Source organism: Urocampus carinirostris, chromosome 12 (genome assembly GCF_059441175.1).
Source record: "Urocampus carinirostris isolate Australia breed hairy pipefish chromosome 12, RoL_Ucar_1.0, whole genome shotgun sequence".
Taxonomy (NCBI): domain Eukaryota; kingdom Metazoa; phylum Chordata; class Actinopteri; order Syngnathiformes; family Syngnathidae; genus Urocampus; species Urocampus carinirostris.
Window position 1 is genome coordinate 36577731 of NC_142360.1, and position 26326 is coordinate 36604056.

The following is a 26326-nucleotide window of genomic DNA, read 5'->3' on the forward strand; positions in this document are numbered from 1 at the left end:
TTTCTTTTTTGTTCTATTCCCCCATTCCTTTAAGTCATTTTGTGCATAATTTTACATAATATTTGGTCATGTCGGGATTAAAGAAGCAAAAACAACCTGAAGAGCCGTTTAGGACCCGTAAGAGCCAGGTCTCTTTAGTGAGCCGAGCCGAATAAGCCGGTTCTCGACAAACTCTACTAACTTTACTCAACTTCGTTCTACTTCGACTCGACTTCAAAATACCGCATTTATGACACAGCGTCAGGGGAACCCGTGTATTTTTATCTTCATGCACTGTAACTTTGACTTAAGTCGCTGCTAAATTAGTAATTTTGAGCCCTCATTTTTGTGCGCTGGCTAGATTTTCTTGTGTGCTGAGAAAGTCTGGATCTAGCCCCGGAGCCAAACTGAGTTAGAAATTCTGGATCAGGCTGGTTTTTGTTGCCTTTTCCCCCCAAAATGACTACAAACGGGACACGTGCACCTTCTTAAAGCTGTAATGTCCTCCCCCCACTCATTTCCATCCATACTTTTGTCCTCAATGAGAGTCGACTTGGTTAAGCTGTATCGAAACACGTGATGTGACAAACGGCCCGAAAAGCAGTCTGACTTTGGCGATTGGATCCAACAAAAAGGGTCACGGAGACGGAACCCATGACACGTCTTTCCTTCTCCAGTAATATCCGAATCAATGATCCGTTAGAACCACTAAACGGGACGTTGAGATGACCCGTATTTCAAAGACACGATCTATAATTAACCGTATAATGCATTCATATCATTTGCCTTTGAAGCAACAAAAGGTGAGTTGAGGATTATGGAGGAGTGATCCTGCCATACCTAGAAAGCAATGTATGAATAGATAAACACCCACAAATATATTTTGTATAAATCAATGAACACAAAAATAATCAGGTTTTCTACTCTATTTTGTCGTGTACTTTGTTGCGTATTTTATTGTGTATTTTGTCGTTTATTTATTTATTATTAAGTGCAGTGGCTCAGGAGGTAGAGCGCTCGTCTTGGGATCATGAGATCGCAGTTCGAATCCCGGCTCCTCTGAGTTACATGTTGAAGTGTCCTTGGGTAAGACACTAAACCCCTAATACCCCCAATATGCAGGTTAGCGCCTTACATGGCTGCACGGCCGCTATTGGAAAATGTGGAGCACATTGTAAAGCGTTTTGGGAAGTCTTGACTTGAAAAGCGCTATAGAAATGCAGATCATTTCATTTCATGGGGCAGCACGGCGGCGCAGTGGTTAGCGCTTGTGCGGCACAGTTCATGTCATGGGAACCTCCTGCGTGGGTTCAAATCCAGCTCCAGACTTCCTGTGCGGAGTTTGTATGTTCTCCCCGTGCTTGCGTGGGTTTCCTCCCACACATTCCAAAAACATACATTTCAGGTGAATTGGCCGGTCCAAATTGTCCCTAGGTGTGAATGAGCGAATGAGTTGTCTGTCCCTGTGTGCCCTGCGATTGGCTGGCAACCAGTTGAGGGTGTCCCCTGCCCACTGCCCGGAGATGTCTGGGATGGGCTCCAGCCCCCCCGCGACCCTAATGAGGATAAGCGATACGGCTAATGAGATGAGATGAGATTTCATTTCATTTCAAATGAGGGGGCGCCCCATTGGCCCTGCCTGTTGGGCGCCAGCTGCGGCTCGTTGACTGATTGGCTTCCCTCCTATTTAAGCTCTATGCTCTCACTCACCCTTTGTCATTCTGTCAACGAACCTCTGCATCCGCAAAACGTGGGTTTTGACTCTGTCCGGTTTCCTGCTTGTGTTTCCTGTCCGGTATCGTTCCAGTCTATTTTGTCCTGTTTTATATCGATCTTCAGTTTCGTTCCCAGCTATTTTGTTCTGTTTAATTTCGATCTCCAGTATCTGGTATCGTTTCGGTCTATCTCCAGTCTCCAGTGCCTGATATCAATCCTGTCTGTTCCGTCCTGTCCAGTATCAACCCCATCTGTTCGATATCTGCTCGTGCAATTAGTATCGATCTCGTCGGCCTCTGACTTCCAGTCATTCCACGCCAGACTGCTGCCTTACGTCTTCCGCCCAACGATCGCTGAATCACAGGTGTATGGGTTAACATGCATGACCCGTAAAATAAAGCTTGTGTGAGAAACCTCACGCATCTGGGTCCTCCTCCTGTTACAGTTCCTGACACTGAGCTTTTCACCTATTGGTTGATTGACGAGTGCACCAATCAACTGAGAGAAGCAAGGCATTAGTAGCCAATCGGTTATTCACCGATTAATGGATAGGGGTAAGCTTTGTGGCATCTCTTCGTTGGATAACATTTTGATGAGACGATAGACACAGAAAAACACACAACCAAATACAAGACAAAATACTTGACAATTATACAACAAAACGTAACATAACAAAATGCACCACAAAGTACAAAAAATAAAACATTCCACTGTTATCGATCATCTCCACACCTTTGCCAGATACTCTTGCATCCATTTCTCTCACCACACCATGCATGTACACATTAAACAGCCATGGTGACATCACACACCCCTGTCTCACACCAGTCAACACAGGAAACCACTCACTTGTCTCACTCCCTACTCCTACTCATGCGCTGCTGTTCACATAAAAACTCTTCAATGCTTCCAACAACTTTCCACCCACTCCATACATTACCATCACCTGCCACAACGCCTCTCTATCAACTCTGTCATACGCCTTTTCAAACACATCAACTTTCCTTTTAGTCATCAATCCTTCCAATCTCTTCTTTCTTCCACTCACTCGCTTTACTTCCACATCCTCTCTCATTTATGTAACTAAGGTTTGAGAGACCATTCAGTCTCCTGCCCCCCCTGTCTTTGCCTTTCTGTCTCTTAAGGGAGTGGAGATAGAGGAGAGCATCCCCAGTCCCCTCGCTCCCTCCACTTTAGTCGCCTCTTATGACACGTACAGACCACGGTGGGAGGATTCTCACACCTTCCAGAGAGAGAGGGCCCCTCACCACAGGACCAAAACCTATGTACCAATGCATAACGGATCACTTAAGATCTTCAGCTTGAGTTTAGAGAGCCATTGGTGTTCCATGTGTTTCATACTTAGAATTATGACAGTACTGTGTACTACATAAATGTTGCTTTTTGGTCTACGGTCCTCGGTTCAATTCCCAGACAAGCATTACTTTTAGTAACTCTAGTGGTATACAACCGGTGACAATGCGTAATGGATCAGAACAGTTCTTCAACTTGTTCTTGGAGAGCCTCCAGTGTTCCATTGTTTCATAGTCAGACGTATCAAAAAACTGCTCTATGTATTAATGTGGCTTGTTGGTCTAGGGGTATGATTCTCGCTTCGGGTGCGAGAGGTCCTGGGTTCAATTCCCAGACAAGCCCTTCTTTCAGTAATGTGGTGTGCTGAATCTTTAATTTGGAAAGCCTTTGGTATACATATGTCTTACAGAGCTGGGTACTTGAAGTAAAATGTATTATCATAATCTTCAACCATCCAGCGTCTTTGATTCAATCTTACGGTTTTAAAAAATATTTTTGAATTAAAAAATTTGAAAAAGGAATATTAAAAGGAAGGCTTTTTTTTAAATCTGCTGTATGTGCAGTGCATATGAATTTAGCCTCACACACACTACTACTTGGAGCTACATGTGCTTAATCTATTTATTTGATTTATACTGTTTTTATTATCTCATCTCATCTCATTAGCCGTACCGCTTATCCTCAGTAGGGTCGCGGGGGGCTGGAGCCCATCCCAGCAATCATCGGGCAGTGGGCAGGGGACACCCTGAACTGGTTGCCAGCCATTGTTTATTAAAGCACTTGAATGTTCAGTGATTATTTTGATCTACTTCTAAATGAAATGTATTTTTTGTTGATTAGATGGACTTTGATAAAGTGATGATCTGATTGGTCGTTTTGAAAAAATTAATAACTACAATGTCGCTATGGTTATCCAGTACTTAAGTAACTTTTTTACTTATACTCAAGTAACTATTTGGATAAGTATTTTTACTTCTTGTTTTGAGTAATATTATTCTGAAGTAACAGTACTTGTGAGTAAAATCTGTGGTTACTCTATCCACCTCTGGTCACTGGGTCCAACCGCAACTCCCAACCAATAATTCATTTTATTTCTGTCTGAATCTGTCTCCAAAAATTCAATATCACATGTATTTTTATTCCCAGATGAAAAACATGGATGTTTTTCCAAGATCGGTCCCTTGGCCCGCGATTTTGGACCCACTGTGGCCCCTGACTCCAAATAGTTGCCCACCCCTGGATTAGAACATGGAATGAGTTCTACTAGGCATGCAGATGATCAAGTAATAAGGGGCCCCAATTTTAATTTTGCTCATGGCCCCATGAAGGCTGGGGCCGGTGTTATGCCGAGAAATGCATGCTACCTAGCTAACATTTTTCCTTTTTGCTAGTTAACGAGCTAAATTTTGGCCTCCTTTCTAGCTAGCTATCTAGCTTTGTTCTTAGCTTTCTATCCGATGTTTTATATGGCCTTTAGATGGCTAGCTATCTAGCTCCCTTTTAGTTTTTTTACCTGTTTACCTTTCCGGCTAACTATCAAGCTACACATACAGCTATTTAGCAAGCTATCTAGGTAAGCTGCTATTTTAGAAAATCATCCGAAAACAGGGTGCCTTTTGCGCTAATTAGTAACCAAAATTAGTCTGACACTTGAAAACGTTTGAAAAACATGGATCTTTTTCCAAGATCGATCCCTTGGCCCGAAAATTTGGACCCTCTGCGGCCCCTGACTCCAAATAGTTGCCCACCCCTGGATTAGAACATGGAATGAGTTCTTCTAGGCATGCAGATGATCAAGTAATAAGGGGCCCCGATTTTGATTTTGCTCATGGCCCCATCGAGGCGAGATTTGCATCCCCTAGTTACTATCCCCACTTTTACCTCGTTTTATCTCACTTTTATATCGCTTTTCGGGAATGTGATGGCAAGCATGCATTTGTTGGGAATGTAATAGATATATATCACTTTTGAGCAGGTAACATGTTTATTTTGCCTTTTTCGACTCAAATCGCTCGTATTGAAACTGTTATGCACTCTACCATAAAGCTTATTTCTGCATCATAAGCTTTACGGTAGAGTGCATAACAGTTCTCAAAAGTGATTTATGTACGGTGTGCATTACCGTTCGATTACATTCACAACAAATAGAAAGACGGAATGGTTTAAGTTGTATTACATTCCCAACAAATGCAAGACGAAGTGGTTTTGGTTATATCTTCGCCATTACATTCCCGAAAAGTGATATGAAAGTGAGATAAAACGAGGTAAAAGTGGTTATAGCAGTGTTCTGGTTTGCCCGCGTCCCTGCGTCCTAGACGCATAATTTTTGCTGGGGACGCATAGTCTCAAATCAACATGCGTCCTCAGGACGCATCGTTTTTGACACCAAATTGTCATTGTTACCCGATTACTTTTTTTTTTTTTAACAAAGATTTACCACACTCCAAACTTTTTGTCAGGCAGATTCCCCATCCGCCATTGTTGTTTTGGTCTCGCGCCGATCTCGGCAAATGAGATCTCGTTGCTTCGAGATGACGTCATTGTTGTGGCGGTTGTCGAGTGAAAGAGAAGTATGCCTCCGAAAAAACAATTGGTATTAGGTGCAAATCAACCAAGAATTGGTCATTTCTTCAGTGTCGGTAATAAGTCGAAATATAATACAGAAAGAGGTAACAACGGCAATAATTCCGGCACGAAAAAACGACGGGGTTATTCTTCATAAGTCCGCGAAGGCAAGGAAAACACGTGTTTTGAAGCGAACGATTCGACAAAAGAAAATAAACAAAAGAATACTAGCAAGAAAAGGACTTTTCTGTGAAAATGGACAAAATTATACTCCTGGTTACGCTATGAGGAGGATGGTAATGGATTGGACGTTGAGAAGGCATTACAACCATGGCGGGACAGCAAACCACGAAGAATATATGAACTGAAAAATTTGAAGTGATAACTGCTTTGTATTACCAATTAACTGTGATGATTAAAACTGCATGAATATATAAATATTTCAGCAATATTATTTTGTATAGTGTACAATATTGTGAACTGAAAAATCTGAAGTGATAACTGCTTTGTATTACCAATTAACTGATGATTAAAACTGAATGAAAATATAGAATAATATAATTATTTCAGCGATAATATTTTGTATAATGTACAATATTGTCGTGAACTGAAAAATCTTGAAGTGATAACTGATTTGTATTACCAATAAACTGTGATGATTAAAACTGAATGAATATATAGATTTACAGTGGAACCTCGGTTTTCGAACGCCTCTCAGTTCGAACAAATCGGAGTCCGACCCAAAATTTCGAGAAATTTTTGCTTCGCTGTCAAAAAATCGGAGTTCGAACGCCGGTAATGCGTGAGTGCGTACGCTAGGGTGCGATGCTGAGCGGCATACGGGTGTTTTAGCCCCTTATCATGAAAAGTAGTGCATACAACTATTGCATTTAAGAAAGAAATAATAGCCAAATATGAAGGAGGTGTGCGAGCGCCTTCTGCTGACCACCACAAAGGTAAGAAATCCTATTCATAAGATTACGATAACGCGAACGTACGATTAGCCTGGGTTAGCTTTAAGTTTACGTTAAACATTCAGGGTGTTGGAACGGAGCCCAACATTGACGGTGTTGGAACGGAGCCCCCTTTCCAATGAACCGCTCACCACTTGTTGTGGAGACCCGGGTGCTAAATGATTTGTAAACGACCTGATTTTTTCATTTTTACACGTTCATGTTAGCGTAATCTTTCGTACGGAAGATTACGCTAACGCGGACGTACGCTTAGCCTGGGTTAGCTTTAAGTTTACGTTCATGGTAAACATTCAGGGTGTTGGAACGGATTGAAACGATTTACATTATTTTTAATGGGAAAAATGATTTCGGTGATCGAACAAATCGGTTTTCGAACAGAGTTCTGGAACGGATTATGGTCGAGAACCGAGGTTCCACTGTATATTATATATTTGTCGCCAATTTTCAATTTCAACCCCGTTAACACTAAATTTTGGGGACCCATAGATCTCTGTTGGGACCTATAGATTTTTGAGCATCTGAGTTCCTCGGGACCCATCACTTTTCACAGGTAAAATGAAAACTGTTATAGTAGCTAGGGGATGCAAATCTCGGCAGGGATGCATTTCTCGGCATAACACCGGCCCTGTACCTGTGTATACCACCAAAGCGTAGGCGAAGCCTGTGTTGCGTAGGACGGTCCCCCTGAGGAGGACGTGTTCACTGTCCAGAAGATAGCGTCCCCCTCGCCATTGCAGCTGTCCCCTAAAAGTGTGCATGCCGTCGTTGGGTTCCTCGCAAAACACCACTCCTGCCGAGGAATATTCATAGAGAATCCCAAATTTTCGAGCGCAGGGAAACGCAACACCTCACCGTCAAAATTGGCGAGCGCGCTCTCCGAGGGTTCGCAGGTAAACCGGTCGTGAGTTGCGTTCAGGGCCTGTCGGCATTTCAAGTTGGTCTCGCTGTGTGGATGGAGAAGACGTTTGTTTCGATTAGATTTTGAGTCAGGGGCGATTTTTTTTTTGCTATAATCATTTCACTTTGAGTGATATAACATGGCAATCATTCAAACATTTTGCGAAAGGCTTTTTATTTTGAAAAAAAAAACGTTTTTAATCAACTGAAGGCTGTTTTTATTCATTGAATGTTTGATATAAGACCGTTTTTATGTACTGAAAGTTCCTTTAAAAAAAAAAAAAGAAGAAGAATTATGCCCCCTATGTTTTGGTCCGGAGCCTTCGCTCTGAAAATGCTGGTCTACTAGTGATCCCAAGAGCCAAGAAGAAATCTGCAGGTTGGACAGTGTTCTCCATTCCGGCCCCGGTGCTGTGGAATGCTCTGCCCACTGAGATTAAATCTGCAACCCAGTGGAACGGTTTAAATCTAGGCTTCAAACACACTTCTATTCTATAGTTTATGAATGAACTATATTTGATGTTGACAATATCCGTGTATTTTTTTTTATAGTATTAGAGTTTTTCCTTGCCCTCATGTAGGTTATAGATCAGGGGATGGTGTCATATTAGTCTGTATGTTGCAATAATATGTGGTCTGTGCAGCCCAATGAGACTCCTTGTGATTAAGGGCGTCATAAATAAAGACGACTTGATATGACATACTTTTGAGTTTTCCCTTGCCCTCATGTAGGTTATAGATCAGGGGATGGTGCCGTAATAGTCTGTTCTATGCGATAGTCTGTGATCAGTGCAACCCTTTGAGACTCCTTGTGATAAAGGGCTCTACATAAAAACGTGACTTGACTGGACTTGACATGCTTTTGAGTTTTCCCTTGCCCTCATGTAGGTTATAGATCAGGGGATGGTGCCGTAATAGTCTGTTGTATGCGATAGTCTGTGATCTGTGCAACCCTTTGAGACTCCTTGTGATAAAGGGTTCTAAATAAAAACGTGACTTGACTTGGCATGTTTTTGAGTTTTTCCTTGCCCTCGTGTAGGTGTAAGATCAGGGGATGATGTCATATTAGTCTGTATGTTGCAATAATCTGTGGTCTGTGCAGCCCAATGAGACTCCTTGTGATTTTTTTTTGCATGCTACCTAGCTAACATTTTACCTTTTTTGCTAGTTATATTGCACAAACGTTACGATACCAACGTTATCACAACCCTGTATGTAACATCCCACATGCCGACATTTCTTGTGTAAATAACATGTAAATTATAACTATAGCCTTATCCCCCTTGTCTTATAACATTATCTTCTCTGTTCCTTTATCTTCTTGCTCATACCTCACTATGAATGTGTAAAACTGGAGTGTCATGCCCAATTTCGTTGTCACAATATGTTAGCCCATTTGTAGCAATGACAATAAAGGTATATTCTATTCTATTCTATTCTATTCTATTCTAGTTAACGAGATAAATTTTGGCCTCCTTTCTAGCCAGCTATCTAGCTTTGCTGTTAGCTTTAATCCAACGTTTTAGATGACCTTTTACTCTTATAGCTAGCTATCTAGCTCCCTTTTAGTTTGTTAGTTTACCTTTCTAGCTAACTATCAAGCTACGTATTTAGCTGTTAAGCTGCTATTTTAGAAAATCATCTGAAAACAAGTGCCTTCTGCGCTAATTAGTAACCAAAATTAGCCTGACGCTTGAAAACGTTTGGAAACCCTTGTGATAGAGGTTCTGACCTCAACTGCTTCTCAAAAATTATCCTTTTGTAAAATACAGTACAACCCCAAGTTACAGAGTCCCTACTTTACCATGTTTTCACGTTACGGTGTGGAAAACTAATATAGAATGATCATAATAATAATATAATACTAAAACAATAATGTGTTATTTTAATGATTTTAACTGAGGGTTTAGAAAGCATTAGCTAATTTTCATATGACCTAACTGTCATGGTCACCGTGGCGACCGGTCTGCCCCGCCCCCTGGGCACCAGCTGAAGTAGATCAGCTAATTGCGTGGCTGCTATTTAAGGTTGGGCTGTGGGTATTGCGGGTGTTGGCTCATTATACCTTTTCTGTTCTGTTATGCCTTGTCCTGTTTAGTTTAAGTCGGAGGAAACCTGTACCTGACCATTCTGAGTGTAAGAATGTTTTTGTTCTGTTTTGTCCCGGAGTTTTTGGACAACTTTTATTTTGGTAAATAAAAGCTTTGATCGTACGCAATTGAGTTCTCCCTTCCTGCCTCCTGCCTCCGTTCTGGTCCGGTCACCCCTTCCACCTCGTGACACTAACAAGCTATCCGGAAAGTAAAAGTCTTACCCATCGATATCGGCGGTCTCTACATAGGACAAACTGTGTGGCTCGGAGCTGCAAAGGAGTACGACATCCGCCTGGGGGAAAACATTTCCAATTTTTAAAATTTTGAGAGCGCTGTATACAATTCAGCTTTTGTCAAAAGGGTCATAAACAGGGTTGGGTAGGGTTACTTTAACTGGATTACTTTCAATGACTTTTGGATTACTCCAATACTAAATATGCTAATAAAAGACAAAAGAAACTAAATATGAATAAAATTAAAACATTTTGTGCAGGCTCGGGGAGTAACGGAATACATGGAACGGCAAAAATGATGTTGGCAAGCTGTTTAGATTTATTTTCTTTTGTTTCTGTCGCATTTTATGTTAGTTTTCCCAAAGATCAAAGAGATCAAAGCCAGGAGAGGAAGCTAATTTTATTCATATTTAGTTTATTTTGTCTTTTATTAGCATATTTGGTATTGGAGTAATCCAAAAGTAATTGAAAGTAATCCAGTTAAAGTAACCCTACCCAACCCTGGTCATAAATTAATCGTAATGCGTTAAGAAATTTCTGGAAAGTTTAATCAGAAATAATCATTCCGAAGTCCTTCGCATAAAAACAAAATCATAGTTCATGAAAGAATTTGGGGAGGATTGCCAAAATTGAAGTTTTAGTCATAAATCATAATTCAATGACTCATTCGCATAAATATGGTGGGTCATAAATCAGTAAAGGAATATTAGGAATGTTAGGAATACCAAACATTGATGTTCATAAATCGTAATCGCGTTGTTTTTTTGGGCAGTTTTATGACAAGTGGAGGTTCATAAAACAATAAAACCTGGCAGGTAGATGACCCTTTTGACGAAAGCTGAATTGTATCTTTTGCTGTTTGGAGTCAAACTAACAAATACGATTTTAAAAACACAGGTTTCTTAAGTCAGACATGAATTACTTCAAATTGTTTAATTAATTCACCACCAGCCTGGCAATTTATATTTACATTTTGACGTCAATATCCGTCAATGGCAGTTAGTGTGTCCAAAAACACAATAATGAGTCATCTAAATGAGCTAAATGTTGTAATGGGGAAAAAAATACCATCTGTGGGACCAAATGACACTGTTATTACAGTGGAACTGATAATGTGAGCAGCTCACCGGGACGGTTTGGTCTTTGTGGATGCGCACGATATCTCCCAGGCACAAATCCTTCCACTTCTCTGTCCTGAAGCTAGAACAGACAACGCAAATTAATCACATTTTTGCTCATTTTGTCTGATTTGTAATGGACGATTGTCAGTGTATACTAGGAAAGCCTTTTTTCGACCCTGACTCACACCCGTCCCGTTTTTGCTCCCGTCTGTTTCCGGCTACGACTTGTTTTGATCCTGACCACGTCTGCTCTCCCGTCCCGGCTTCCGACCAGTTTTGATCCCGGCTTACACTCGTTTCCGACCCCGACCACGCCTTACTCTCCCGGTCCCGGCTACCGACCGGTTTTTCCGTTCCTGACACCTCCATCGCTCGCTACGGAAGATCCACTTCCGTTTTCGGATCACAATCCGAATACGAGAGCGACTTGCTTCCCGTGTGCAGTGAGCATCGGATCGCGGGCGCTGCCCTTCCTCTTTCTTTCAATAAAATTGTGAGAAAACGTTACGCGATTGGGTCTACCCTGTGTGCTGGTCTTGACAACATTATTAGCAATACTCGGCTTTCAGTATTTATTCTGATTATTTCAAATCAAAGGGGTCATGGTTTGTGCCTTCAAATCATTGATAATTGTTTATTGCATGGATTTTTTGTTCTAGAAATCACATAAATAATTTCTGCTGCAGGAAAAAGAAAATGTGTGAATGCTTATAAGCTATTATATAGCGTTTTACTACTTAATCATTATATTGAAGCTAACAACACAAAATCAGGGCAGAGAAGACCCTATGATTATTCTTCCTATCATTTCTTACACATTTTATAAATATAGGTTTTTTAGCATGGATGCTATTTATTTATGTATTATTGAATCAGTTGTTTTAATAATGATTGATGATGGATGGTGGCAGCACGGCGGCGCAGTGGTTAGCGCGTGTGCGGCACAGTTCCATGGTCTTGGGAACCTCCTGTGTGGGTTCAAATCCAGCTACCGGACTCACTGTGCGAAATTTGTATGTTCTCCCCGTGCTTGCGTGGGTTTCCTCCGGGCACTCCGGTTTCCTCCCACATTCCAAATCATTTAAGGTGGATCCAAATTGTTCCTAGGTGTGAATGAGCGAGCGAGTTGTCTGTCCCTTTGTGCCCTGCGATTGGCTGGCAACCAGTTCAGGGTGTCCCCTGCCCACTGCCCGATGATTGCTGGAATGGGCTCCAGCACCCCCGCGACCCTACTGAGGATAAGCGGTGCAGCTAATGAGATGAGATGATGATGGATGGATGGATGGATGGATGGATTGATCGATCGATATTTATGATTTTCATCTCTCAGAATTCAATTAATTCTACTTTAGGTCGTGTTATCCATTTTTTTCCTTTTCCACACAAAATTATTATTATTGTGAGTTGTCGCTCAGGATTCACATAAACTTTAAACACGACACACAAAAAATATAATAGACCCCCAGGAAATGGCGCCCCCACCTTACAACGTGCGATACGATGTTTTATGCCCCCTTTATAACATTTCCCCTACACTACGAAACCAACACCAAATTATTTTGCATGTTCATAAACTTGGAAAATTACAACTTTAGGGTTTTATTGTGAATGTCTGTCTACTATTGGGTGACGTCATATGAAATTCTGATCTGCTATTGGCTTGCATCATGGTGTCTTGAAAACACAGGTATGCTATTGGGTGAACTACCTCCCATAATGCCTCTTTCCATTAAAAGACTGTGCGTCAGCGATACAGTACTGTATTTTTGTACTGTATTTATTCTGTAGTTTTTCTTGCCCTCATGTTGGTTCCAGATCAGGGGATGGTGTAATAACAGTCTGAAAACATAGTCTGTGTAATAACCCGTGAAGCCCTTTAAGACTCTTTGTGATTAAGAGCTATACAAATAAAAATGACTTGACTTGACTTGACTTGACTATAGGTCGCTAGACTTGCAGTGATGATAAAGGGAGAAGCAAATACATGATAAACATGGAAACGAGGCAGGCGGTTATCAAGAAAAATGAAGAGAGTGCTAAGTTGCTATAACCAGAGGACGATCGGGACTCTTATTATAAATAGAGAGCTGAGCGGTTTATTGTTGTATCTTGGGGGTCTACTGTAACTTGGATGTGAGCGTTAAAAAATGGAGGATTTCTGAGGCTCTATATTTTAGGTCAGAGCTTATACTCAGTAGGGTCACGGGAGTGCTGGAGCAGTAGGCAGGGGACACCTGGTTGCCAGCCAGTCGCAGGCCACACAGGGACAGACAATTCGCTCGCTCCTTCACACCTAGGGACAATTTGGACTGGCCAATTAACCTGACATGCATAATTTGGTAATATGGGAGGACACCGGAGTGCCCTGGGGAGAACACGCAAACTCCGCACGGTAGCTGGACTTGAACCCTGAACCTCTGCACAATAGGGCTGCGCGCTAACCACCCATCCACCATGCCGCCCAGGTCAAGTACTTGTATCCGTTTATCTTTTTCTTTCCTACGAAATTGTGACATATCTCAAACTGTCAGGACCAGAACGGACACAGGACCCACTTGCGTTACGTTTCTCTCAGTTTTATGAGAAGAAAAGAAAGGGTTGCCGGTGATCACTGGACGCAGGAAGCAGGTCACTCTCAACGCGGAAGTGGGGATTCCGTGGCGAGCGATGGCGGTGTCAGGAATGGAAAAAAAACGGCTCAGTAGCCGGGACAGGAGGGTCAGAATTAAAAAAAACGGTTGAAGCCGGAGAACAGACGGGAGCAAAAACAGATGGGAGTCAGGGTCGAAAAGAGCTTGCTTAGAGTAACCGAGGTTCGCAGACTGACTGATAGACGTGGGTTTGAATAGTGACAGGGAGCCAATGAAAGTCTGAGGCCAATGGCGCCAAAGGAGCAGGTGAGTCAAGTAACCATGACACAAATATTGGACAAGAACAAGTCCGACGCCAGCTTTAAACAATAATAAATACGATTTCCGGCCGTTCCTTCAATTTGACGTTTAATGCCCGTCTCTCAGCATTCACCCGTCGCGAGATTTACGAAGCGACATAACACCTGAGTTATCGTTCCTCGCCGCTATGAGTGTTTACGGTTTATCGATTCTTCGCCGCATCCTCCTAAAGCACCCAACACCTCCCAGAATTAAATTGCATTAAAATGATTAAGTAACAATAAAGCTTCACGCTGAGAGATCACTTGATCTTGTTTATTTTTTTGCAGCTTCGGCTCGGCCGAGCCACCTTAGGGAGCGTCCGGGCTTTCACTCATTTACACTTGATTAGAGCTTCATTAGAGGACCTGTTTGGGAGCGTCTTCCCCCTGGCTGGCTCACATTGCCTTACCTTTGGGAAATGAGTACCTCACACGGTCGCGAGTTCACCTCCGAGTCGTTGCGGCGCCTCCCCTGGAAACAGCACAGAAAAGAACCAGCGTGGAAAAGTATCAAAACTAGTGCAAAAATCACGTTTTCTGGACTATAAAGCGCACCTCAAAACCCTAAATCCACAGGAAATTTGAAGGAGTGCCTTATAGTACGGTGCGCCGTGTATACCGAAAAATACAGTGGATAAGATTTAACGTGTAAGGTAAAATGAAATGGAATGATCTGCATTTATATAGCGCTTTTCAAGTCAATGACTTCCCATAGCGCTTTACAATGTGCTCCACATTTCCCAATAGCGGCCTTGCAGCCATGTAAGGCGCTAACCTGCTTATTGGGGGTATTAGGGGTTCAGTGTCTTACCCAAGGACACTTCGACATGTAACACGGACGAGCCGGAATTCGAACTGGGATCCCTTGATCCCAAGACGAGCGCTCTACCTCCTGAGCTACTGCCGCCTGCTGCATGTCGGGGTTGCCACGGCGCCCAATTGGCTCCGCCCGTGTGGTGCCAGCTGCAGCTCATTGACGGATTGGCTTTTCTTCTATTTAAGCTCAGTGCCCTCAATCCCCTTTTGTCAGTCTGTCAACGAACCTCTGACCCGCAAGACGTGGGTTTCGACTCGGTCCTGTCTCCTGTTGGTATTTCCTGTCCGGTATTGTTCCCGTTTATTTTGTCCTGTTTAATATTGGTTTCCAGTTTCGTTCCTATCTAGTTTGTCCTGTTTAATTTTGATATCCTGTTTTGATATCAATCCTGTCTGTCCCGTTGTTTGATATGGGTTTCCAGTTTCGTTCCCGTCTAGTTTGTCCTGTTTAATTTCAATATCCTGTTTTGATATCAATCCTGTCTGTCCTGTCCGGTATCTACCCCATTTGTCCGATATCTGCTCAAACAATTGGTATCCATCTCGTCAGCCTCTGGCTTCCTATCATTCTAGACTGCTGCCTAACGTGAATGACTCCCCATGACACTGTGTCAGCACTAAACCCTTAGTTATCCATGGATGCTTTACAGTAGCTTGGGCGGCAGTAGCTCAGGAGGTAGAGCGCTCGTCTTGGGATCAAGGATCCCAGTTCGAATCCCGGCTCGTCCGTGTTACATGTCGAAGTGTCCTTGGGTAAGACACTGAACCCCTAATACCCCCAATAAGCAGGTTAGCGCCTTACATGGCTGCAAGGCCGCTATTGGGAAATGTGGAGCACATTGTAAAGCGCTTTGGGAAGTCATTGACTTGAAAAGCGCTATTTAAATGCAGATCATTTCATTTCATTTCATAAACCATCAGTGAGGCAGATAACATAGGAAAAGGCATTCATTTGTATCTCATGATCACACTATTTTTTCCTACCGGGCCAGAAACGAATGTTAGAGGATGGAGAAGACAGAAATATTGTCCTGAAAGTTATAAATAAAAGTCCGATTCATCATCGGATACACCAAAGAGATGTTTCCTCCATTTTCTGTGTTCTTCTCTTTTTTTGCTGATGTTAAATGAAACTGTGAAAATGTATACTATTGCACGAAACTGTGAAAATATAAACTATTGCGAAATAAATATATACTTTGTGACTTATTTTGTTCTTTTTTGTTGCTGCTATTATTTGCCCTCATGTAGGTTTTAGATCATAATAGTCTGTAGTTTGCAATAGTCTTTGGTCTGTGCAGCCCTTTGAGACTCTTTGTGATTGAGGGCTAACAGTTATAGAATAGAAGTGTGTTTTAAGCCTAGATTTAAACAGTTCCACTGAGGTTGCAGATCGAATCTCAGGGGGCAGAGCATTCCACAGCACTGGGGCCCGAATGGAGAACGCTCTTGAACCTGCGGTTTTCTTCTTGGCTCTTGGAATCACTAGTCTTTATGACATGTTTACTTTGGAGTGTCATGTCCAATCTCATTGCATACAATGTTTCCCAATGTTGATGTCAATGACACTAGAATCCACCGGCTGCCAGTCCCTCAGAACAACCATATACAGTGGAACCTCGGTTTTCGAACGCCTCTCAGTTCGAACACATCGGTTCTCGACCAAAAATTTCGAGAAATTCTTGCTCCGCTGTTCGGTCAAAAAATCGGAGTTCGAACGCCGGGGTGGATGTTTCACATCACATTTTTTTACTCCATTTAATTTTCTCAGGTGCAATTGCACCTCCAATACACTAGGGGACGTCCCAGATTAAACAAATGTGTAGCAAATGGGCCGAGTTACAGAATTTCCCCACACCGATGAAGCTGCAGCCACCAGAGTCATCATGACTTTAATGAAACTATCATGAACCACTTCCGAAAAGTGCTAAAAAGACGGAGGAAGCAAGTGTCATTGGATAGATATTTTAAGAAAAAAGAACATCCTGTAGCCAGTCATCCGTAGCAAAGAGATTTGAGCACCCCTCAGACAGAAGAGCTCCCCGAAGTTTTTATGGAAGGGGACTCTCCTTCCAAACAATAATTTTCCTTCCTCCTCCATCCCTCTCACCGTCCATCTCCGCCTTCTGCTGACCACCACAAAGGTAAAAAAATCCTATTCATAATTCTTTTTTTAGTTTTTACACGTTCATGTTGCGTAATCTTCCGTACGAAAGATTACGCTAACGCGAACGTACGATTAGCCTGGGTTAGCTTTATTTGTGTCTTAAAGGTAAACAAAGGTAAACATTCAGGGTGTTGGAACGGATTAAAACGATTTACATTATTTGCAATGGGAAAAATGAATTCTGTTTTCGAACAAATCGCTTTTCGAACAGGGTTCTGGAACGGATGATGGTCGACAACCGAGGTTCCACTGTAGCTGTCCGCCAGCTTAAACCAATGCCATGTTAACTTCCACCGCCATCATCATTTTATTTTCTACGTATTTCTTCATGCAGTCATTAAACACAAAAACCTGGTCGAGTGTATACCACAGCAATTAAGAATTTGTACTTCATTGCCTCCGTCCACAGTGACGGCCGTGAAAAGATCGGGACGCTACGCTATTACGCGCCCCACTAACGGTGACACCGGCCGGCAGATTTACACTCTGGGCTAAATGATAAGTCAATACGGAAAGGGTCAAGCGAGTGTTTCAGCCATTTACGACCGTAACTCAGACGTGCACTTAACCTGAATCGTGCATGCAAAAACATCCTTTAAGGAAAAAGCCTTAATGATACGACCGGGGAATTAATACCAGCGGGACGGCTGGTTTTAGTCAATGAGGAGAGGACGAAAAGTCAAAGAGGACGACGAAGGAGAGTCGGTGGACCTTCTCGAGAGAAATCGGGAGAACCAGGAACTCACCAAGTCGCTAATGAGGTCCTTCACGCCTCTCACGGACAGGATGAGGATGAGGGGGATCATGGAGATGTACCATTTCAGGGACGAAATAATGGGGACGCACTGGTCAGAAAAAGAAGAAAATGAAGTGTATATGGATAATAGAGGTACGCAAAATTTACAAGATAGAACTACCACATGGGTCATTCTTATTATTCGGTGCCATTTGAGTCCCAGTAATATAAATGCGCTTATACTCTAACTATACTTATAGGTTTTCTTGCATACTTAACTGTCCTGTTCTATAGGACACAGTGATGTAGATAGATAGATAGACAGATAGATAGATAGATAGATAGATAGATAGATAGATAGATAGATAGATAGATAGATAGATAGATAGATAGATAGATAGATAGATAGATAGATAGATAGATAGATAGATAGATAGATAGATAGATAGATAGATAGATAGATAGATAGATAGATAGATAGATAGATAGATAGATAGATAGATAGATAGATAGATAGATAGATAGATAGATAGATAGATAGATAGATAGATAGATAGATAGATAGATAGATACTTTATTCATCCCTGTAGGGAAATTCATACTTCCAGCAGAACCCTTTTGTTGTTTATTAACATATTAACAGGATGGCCTCGGGGTGCTGTGTTGTAGTTTAGTAACAGCAGAGTGGATGACATCACACGCTAGGCCAAAAGTTCGACGTCCCTGCGGCAGATGGAAACACCGCCTCGTGTTCACGTAGATAGCGAGTCCGCCTCCCCTCCGCTTCCCGCATGCTTTTGTGTCTGTCCTAACAGCGCTGAAGCCGGGTAGCTCCACGTTAGCGTTTCCGTAAAACACAGCAAACTGCACTCCCTGTATGCCAGTTCGTCTGTCTTATTTGGTAGAGAGTTCACATTTATCAAGATTACGGACGGTACGGAAGGCTTATAACGCCGCTAACCGCTTAGCCTTAACCTTAGCTCCGGCTCTGAATCCACGATAGGGCCCTTTTATAACACCAGCACGAAAATTCTTCAGGGCAAGGAGTTGATTCCTCGAATACACGCATTTTTGTGCGTTAAAACCCATAACGATAGGATAGAAAGTAATCCAAAGTGTAGTTGTCAAACGGGACGAAAAACACCGAAGATAAAAGCAGACACTTAAAAAGAGCGAAATAACACTGCTGGAAAGGCTGCCTATGATGTCTATGATATGATTTATGATATACATGCAGGACAAATTCATTTTAAATAAATTACTCTGATTGTAGTACAACACTAAAATGCTATGTACCCAGTCAGGTTTGCTTGCCTTCTGTTACAAAAATAAGTGAGAAAATTCTAATTAATCTGGGGTTTTTAGTTGCGCCTTATAGGCCGGAAAATACGATACTCGTGCAACTTGAACATATGATGAAACCAGCAGTGGGCGCTAGAGGAACATTTCAGTTCTTTCTTTTATTGTTCGTACCCCAAACCTGAATGGAGCTCACAACAAACCTGCAACGCCATCATAAAGAGGAAGTAGAGATTGGCGGCTCGCTTGAACTGTTCGTAGAGCGTCATCGGCACGAAAGTGAGGACCGTATACTTATAACTGCGTACCTGGTTGTCCTGGCAACAAGGAAAGTACCATTGAGGCCGCGTTCATTGGAGGAGAAGGGCCGCCACTCACCGAGCTCCGCCCCCATCGGAAGCCCAGGAAGGACTTCTTCTGCTGCTGTTTATGGTAGCAACGTCGGTTGGCCTTCACCTCCCAGGTTAGACCTACGAGGAAACAGGAAACACGTCATCGTCCCGCCACTATAAAAGCTCTGAATTGAGCAGCATTTGCAAAGCTCTCCGCGATTATCTCAATTAGAGTTGTTCAAATATTTGCAGCCCGGGAAGCGCAAAGAACGGGTCAAAAGTCTCCAACTTGTCGATAAATGATTACTGGGAAATGACTTTGGAGAGGATTTAGGATTAGTAAGTACTAGTTCGGCGTGTCTTCATCATTTTCCACTTTTTCTAGCTTGCTTTTTTTTCGAACTCTCTGTTGTTTATTTAGTCAATATGAGTATTTAATTGCATAGAAGCATAAATAATCACTGCTTTTTAGCCTTTATATTACTATGTTAATTGGAAAAATATTCAATACGGTAGAGAAATTGTTTTAAATTCGGTGGTTACCTATTCGGCCAGCAGGTAGCGCTCACAGATTCCCACCCGAATGAATTCGACATAGGCACATATTGTGTCGAGCAGGGTTGGGTAGGGTTACTTTAACTGGATTACTTTCAATTACTTTTGGATGACTCCAATACCAAATATGCTAATAAAAGACAAAATAAACTAAATATGAATAAAATGATGACTCACAACACGTGGTAAGCTTTCTCTCCCGGCTTTGATCTCTTTGATCTCCGGCAAAACGAACATAAAATGCCACAGAAACAAAATGAAAAAAACCCCAAACAGCTTGCCAACATCATTTTTGCCGTTCCATGTATTCCATTACTCCCCAAGCCTGCACAAAATTTAGTCATTTCATTCATAGTTTATTTTGTCTATTATTAGCACATTTGGTATTGGAGTAATCCAAAAGTAATTGAAAGTAATCCAGTTAAAGTAACCCTACCCAACCCTGGACTGTCGAGCAATTATCACAAAGGAAGCGTTACTCTCAACATATTTCATTATTATATTTTAAATTATCGATTTTTCAGTTCATTGGTATCGATAATGATTGATCAGTCCAGAAGGAATAGAGGAGTGACACACAAATAAACAGTGTTGGGAATAATGCCGTTGTAAAAAAATGCTGCTATGTAATGGCGTTGTTTTTTTCAGGAATTGGGTAATCTAACTGTTTACTTTTTGTGCTGTCAAAACGACGTTATCGTTACTGACAGTCAAAAGTGGCGCATTATTTTGAATAAGGCGTTTTTACGGTCTCCTTCGAGTCTTTTTGGACCATGTCCCTGTTCAAAACAGTGACAACCATGAAGTTAAATAGCGATTACGAACATAGTATTTACTAAGTGCCGAAAGAAAATGCGGATGAGGGCTGATTCACGAAAAATTTGAGCACCCAGACTCGTTTCGTTCGTGAACGAAACGTCTCTATGAGCCGGCTCTGGGAAGTAGGAGCCGGCTACCCTCCCTTCAAGACGCTATTTTTCTCATGTGATTGCTCAAAAAAAGCGAAATATATGTGCACAAATCAAAATTGATGTTGGCAAGCTGTTTGGATTTATTTTCATTTTGTTTCTGTGGCATTTTATGTTCGTTTTGCCGGAGATCAAAGCCAGGAGAGAAGGCTTATCACGTGTTGTGAGTCACAATTTTATTCATATTAAGTTTCTTTTGTCTTTTATCAGCATATTTGGTATTGGAGTCATCCAAAAGTAATTGAAAGTAATAAAATACACTAAATATCACTGCAATATCATCAAATCGGCCATCTTGTTAGCTAGCCAGCCGCCAGCTACGATGAAAAAATTAATTTCAGTGTTAATCAGAACACCAACTCAGTAATTATGGTTACACTACAGTATGAGAGGAGCGTTGTAAGAAATTTAATCATAGATTTCGAAAGATGGGGGCACGATAACAATTTGACCTTGAACGACCTTAAAGATGACATACCTGCTAGCGTGCCGTCCTTATCCATGATGACGACGAAGATAATTCCTTACCCGAGGGCACGGGACGTACTAACAGAAGGAAAAAACGAAATGTCTCACTACGTTATCCTGTAACTCATTGCGCGACGTTACCATGGCAACACAAACTACTCTCGGGTAAATGTTTTGAAAATTACTACACAGCTCAAAAAGCGAAAAGAAAATTGAGGGTTTTTTTAAGGCATTTTACTTAGATTTATTGAATATTTTACACTTGTTCGATTTTACAGTTGGCGATCGGAAAATCTAGTGAAAGCTATGGTTTTAGACAAAAATGTTTGTTAAAAATTATCAAGGAAACGTATTTATAGAACAAAACAGACATTGCTTGATGTATGCATCCTGTATCCGGTATCGATCCTGTCTCTCCGGTATCCTGCTTGTGTCTTCACGATCCGGTATTGATCCCGTCGGTCCCGTCCTGTCCGGTATCTTACTCGTGTATCCAGTATTCTGTATCGAACCCATCTGTGCCATCCTGTCTGGCATCTTGCTTGTGTATCCAGTATCCAGTATTGATCCTGTCTGTCCCGTCCTGTCCGGTATCCTGCTTGTGTATCCAGTATCCGGTGCAGATCCCGTCCGTCCTGGACTTTTCGGTATCCTGCTCGTGTATCCGGTAACGATCCCGTCTGTCCAGGACTGTCCGGTGTTTTGCTTGTGCATCCTGTATCCGTTATGGATCCCGTCTGTCCGGTATCCTGCTCGTGTCTTCAGTATCCGGTATAGATACCGTCTGTCCTGTCCTGTTTGGTATCTTGCTCCTGCATCCTGTACCAGGTATCAATCCCGTCTGACACGTCCTGTCCGGTATCTGCTCGTGTATCCTGTATCTGATATCCATCCCGTCTGCCCTGTCCGGTTTCGATACCGTCTAGCCCTGTTTTCCCGCGCCTGACTTCACTGTCTCACTTCTTCTCCCCAGCGATCGCCGAATCGCTGGCATTTGAGTTCCCACGCATGACTTCCCCGTTTCCACAGAACAAACTTTGGTGTGTAAACGTTACGCGTTTGGGTTTACCGTCTGTTTGGGTTCTGATATGGGATAAATTGACAGTCTACATGTGGTCATCTATGATTTATGTTCAAAATGTCTTGCTTTAAACTGGAATTGAATAACTCTTTGTCTTTGCTTTTTTGGTCTTATGATCTGTTTAACGGTAAAAAAACTCAACTAGACTGCAATTACAATTTTTGCGATTCAACATTTGTGTTTTATGTTTTTTTACATTGTTTTTTGTAAATATTTTGTAAAAATTGAAAAATATATTTAAAAGAAGAAAATTCCATAAGAAATAGCATAGCTTGAGAATCTAGGCCTCTTTTATGTTGAAATAGAGATTAATACTAAATATTTTGCACGGATTGGACTGCTGTAGACAGAAATCAGGACATCGTTAGTCAACTTTGCAATGAATGAATGAATGACAACTTTATTTTGAACATTAAAATAAAAACAGAACAAAAACAATAACTCAACAACAAAATTGTCGTGTCCGGCATGGTCGCCGTGGCAACCGGCTGGCCCCGCCCCCTGGGCAACAGCTGAAGCAGATCGCCTAATTTGCGCGTTTGCTTCTTAAGGGGGGTTTTGGGTTTTGCGGGTGCTGGCTCATTGCATTTTCTGTCTTGCATTTTCTGTCTGGATTTCCCGTTCTATTTTGCCATGTCCTGTTTTGTTTGAGTCGGAAGAAACCTGTGTTTGCACGTTTTTAGTTAAAGCCTGTTTTTGATCTGTTTTGTCCCTGAGTTTTGGACGACTTTTATTTTGCCAAATAAAAGTTTTGATCGTCAACGCAATTGAGTTCTCCCTTCCTGCCTCCTGCCTCCGTTCTGGTCTGGTCCCCTCGTGACAAAAATAATGTCACATAATATCTTCCAAAAGGGGTAGTAAGAAGTAGATGCTTATATTCCCTACCCCTTCATCTTCCCTATTAAATACACCAATGATAATAACAACAATAGTAATCATATTTATAATAACAGTTATGATATAGTAATAGCAACAATAACAACAAAGTTAAAAGTTCTAGCCGCACTATTCCCAATCTCTCGTATCACTCATACCCCATTTTCTTCATCTCTGTATTCCGCCAGGAACGTTTTTTTGTATTTAAATTTGAACAAGTGAATAGTTGGACATTGTTTGATCTCGTCTTGTAAATTGTTCCAAAGTTTGACTCCACACACAGACACACACATACTTTTCCTGGTTGTTCTCACCTTTGGGATTATGAATTTACGACAGCCCCTTAAGTTATAATTTCCCTCCTTCCGAATGAATAATTTATGGATGTTTTCCGGCACTATGTTTTTGTTGACCTTAAATAGCAGTTGTGCAGTGAATAATAAAGCAAAAAGAAATAGTATTCCCACACTTTTCTTTCCATTTCACGATAACAAACACAGCAGAAGAAGACATAAAATGAAAGTTACCTGCTCAGCAATGTCATGGATGTCATTTTACTCCGGCTTTCTTCCCCGCACATTTGGGAATGATGCAACACGGCCCCGCCCACATCACCCCAGGTGCGTCACCTTGCAGGTTTCCACGCATCCTGCACCTGGGAATTTTACAAAGGTGGATGGAACATTCTGCAAAAAAAGCAGCAGCGTTCTCCTATTCTTGATAAAGGATACAATCGAAAGCAAGGGTTGATATGGAAAAATAACACGGAGCGGGATTTGCATGGGAGTGTTGGTGGGTGGATGGACGGAATCACAAGATATGAGGAAGATGGATCGAATTACCGGTGCATAATACGTGTAAAAGACAAGCATTGTGTTTGGTCTCTTGTTAACTAGCAGCTGTGTTTGGATTGCAAAGTGCAAATCAACCTTGGAAAAAGAATATAAACTTGAAGCAAACAATGCAGGTGGATGTTGTAATGTTTTTGAATGATTTATTCTTTCGTGGCACAACATAAAGGAACATTTTGAGTTTTTAGGTAAGTTTGCATGTACCCAAGTAAGTCAGTAAGTTAAGTAAGTTAAGTAAGTAAGTAAGTACGTACCTAGTAGGTAGGTAGGTAGGTAGGTAGGTAGGTAGGTAGGTAGGTAGGTAGGTAGGTAGGTAGGTAGGTAGGTAATTAAGTAAGTAAGTAGGTACCCAAGTAAGTACCTTCAGTAAGTAAGTACCTAAGTAAGTAGGTACCTAAGTAAGTAGGTCCCTGAGTAAGTAAGTAGGTAAGTAGGTACCTAAGTAGGTAGGTAAGTAGGTACCTAAGTAAGTAGGTAAGTAGGTACTTAGGTAAGTAGGTAAGTAGGTAAGTAGGTACCTAAGTAGGTAAGTAGGTACCTACTTACTTAGGTAAGTAGGTAAGTAAGTAGGTAAGTAAGTAAGTACCTAGTAGGTAGGTAGGTAGGTAGGTAGGTAAGTAGGTAGGTAGGTAGGTAGGTAGGTAGGTAGGTAGGTAGGTAGGTAATTAAGTAAGTAAGTACGTACCCAAGTAAGTACCTACAGTAAGTAAGTACCTAAGTAAGTAGGTACCTAAGTAAGTAGGTGCCTAAGTAAGTAGGTAAGTAGGTACGTAGGTAAGTAGGTACCTAAGTAAGTAGGTAAGTAGGTACCTAAGTAGGTAGGTAAGTAGGTACTTAGGTAAGTAGGTAAGTAGGTACCTAAGTAGGTAAGTAGGTACCTAAGTAGGTAAGTAGGTACCTAAGTAGGTAAGTAAGTAAATAAGTAAGTAAGCAAGTAAGTAAGTAGGTACTTAAGTAGGTATCTTAAGTAAGTAGGTACCTAAGTAGGTACCTAAGTAAGTAGGTAAGTAGGTAGTCAGGTAGGTGGGTAGGTAGGTAGGTAATAAGGAATGTGAGTATCTAGTTATGTATGTACGTTAATGAGTAAGTAGGTATGTGGGTATACAGTTATGTACGTAAGCACATAAGTAAGTAGGTAGGTAAGTACTGGGGGTAATTAGGTAAGTGGGTAAATAAATAAGTGGGTTGTTAGGTAGGTAGGCAGATAGGTAGGTAAGGAAGTAGTTTAGTTGGTAATAGGGTAGGTAGGTAGGTAGGTAGGTAGGTAGGTAGGTAGGTAGGTAGGTAGGTAGGTAAGGAAATAGTTTAGTAAGTAATAGGGGTATGTGGGTTTCTAGTTATGCAGGTAGTTTAATAGGTAAGTAGTTTAGTAGGTATGTGGATATACAGTTATGTAGGTAAGTACATAAGTAGGTAGGTAAGTAGGTAATCAGGGAAGTAGGCAAATCGGTAGGTAAGTAAGTAGGTAGGTAGCCAAAAAAGCCAGGAACAGAAACAGAAACACACTGAAGTAAGGACTGGTATCATTCACTTCACACATCTTGCATCTTTGTCTGTGTCATTGTGTGTTGTCCAATCTGTTTTCAGAATTTAGCAGTTAACTGCCTTTACCAGGTAGCTCCTCTCACTCAAATAAGGTCCTAGTGATGGGAATTCCATCTCTTCTTTGAGAAGCAACTCTTTCGGCCTAGCTCACTAAAATGAGCCGGCTCCTTCGGCTCCCAAAAGCCTCTTCTTAATGTTTTTGTTGATTTTATCACTATATTAAAATATTATGTAACATTATGCAAAAAAATAACACTGGGGACAGATAATGCTAAAAAAATAACAAAAATAAAATAAAAAAAGAAACAACAGGTGAAATAAATAAAATAAAGGCAAAATGAGAGAACAAAGAAGAAACAATGATAAAGAAAGAAACAATAGGTTAAAAGCTAGAAGAATGAAAATAATACGAGCAAACTGAAAGAAAGGGAGGAAAAAGCAGGAAAAAAAGGAAAAGACGAAATTAGCTTGGGGAAAAAGAAAAGAAAAAATAAAATATGAATGAAAAAGACGAAAAAAGCAAGTCCCTTCACAATATAACCTCCTCACAGATGCCCACCATGCCATAAGGCTGGCATATAAATTCCCGTCGAGCCTTTCCTGTACTCAGGTTGCATGTGAGCAGAGCTTCTCTGCTTTAAATTTGTGAAAAGAATAGAAGCTCAGTATCTCCGGAACTTTTGGAGACGTTCATGTTGATGTACACAGAAAAGGAAATTTTCATGTCTATAAATAATTACATCATCATCAACATAGTTGGAAAGTGCTTTGTTTAGGAGGAATTTGATGTTTTAAGTAGTCTACTTTA

At 41.4% G+C, this 26326-nt stretch overlaps 1 protein-coding gene and 1 non-coding gene across 2 annotated transcripts in view; one reads left to right on the forward strand and one right to left on the reverse strand.

Annotated features, from left to right (window-relative positions):
* The window catches only part of atp8b3 (ATPase phospholipid transporting 8B3), a 55149-nt gene extending 31350 nt beyond the window's left edge, over window positions 1-23799 (reverse strand). Inside the window, exons 1-10 of the mRNA XM_088349688.1 lie at window positions 23650-23799; window positions 21176-21243; window positions 19221-19312; window positions 19046-19159; window positions 17554-17652; window positions 14235-14296; window positions 10899-10971; window positions 9760-9830; window positions 7401-7492; window positions 7180-7338 (exon numbers count right to left, since the gene is read on the reverse strand). Coding sequence (XP_088205814.1) covers window positions 7180-7338; window positions 7401-7492; window positions 9760-9830; window positions 10899-10971; window positions 14235-14296; window positions 17554-17652; window positions 19046-19159; window positions 19221-19312; window positions 21176-21200 — 787 coding nt within the window. The 5' untranslated portion in view covers window positions 21201-21243; window positions 23650-23799. The remainder of the gene's footprint in view (window positions 1-7179; window positions 7339-7400; window positions 7493-9759; window positions 9831-10898; window positions 10972-14234; window positions 14297-17553; window positions 17653-19045; window positions 19160-19220; window positions 19313-21175; window positions 21244-23649) is intronic.
* Window positions 3280-3351, forward strand: trnap-cgg (transfer RNA proline (anticodon CGG)). Its single transcript has one exon. It is a non-coding gene; the product is annotated as a tRNA-Pro (tRNA).
* Window positions 23800-26326: the final 2527 nt, after the last annotated feature.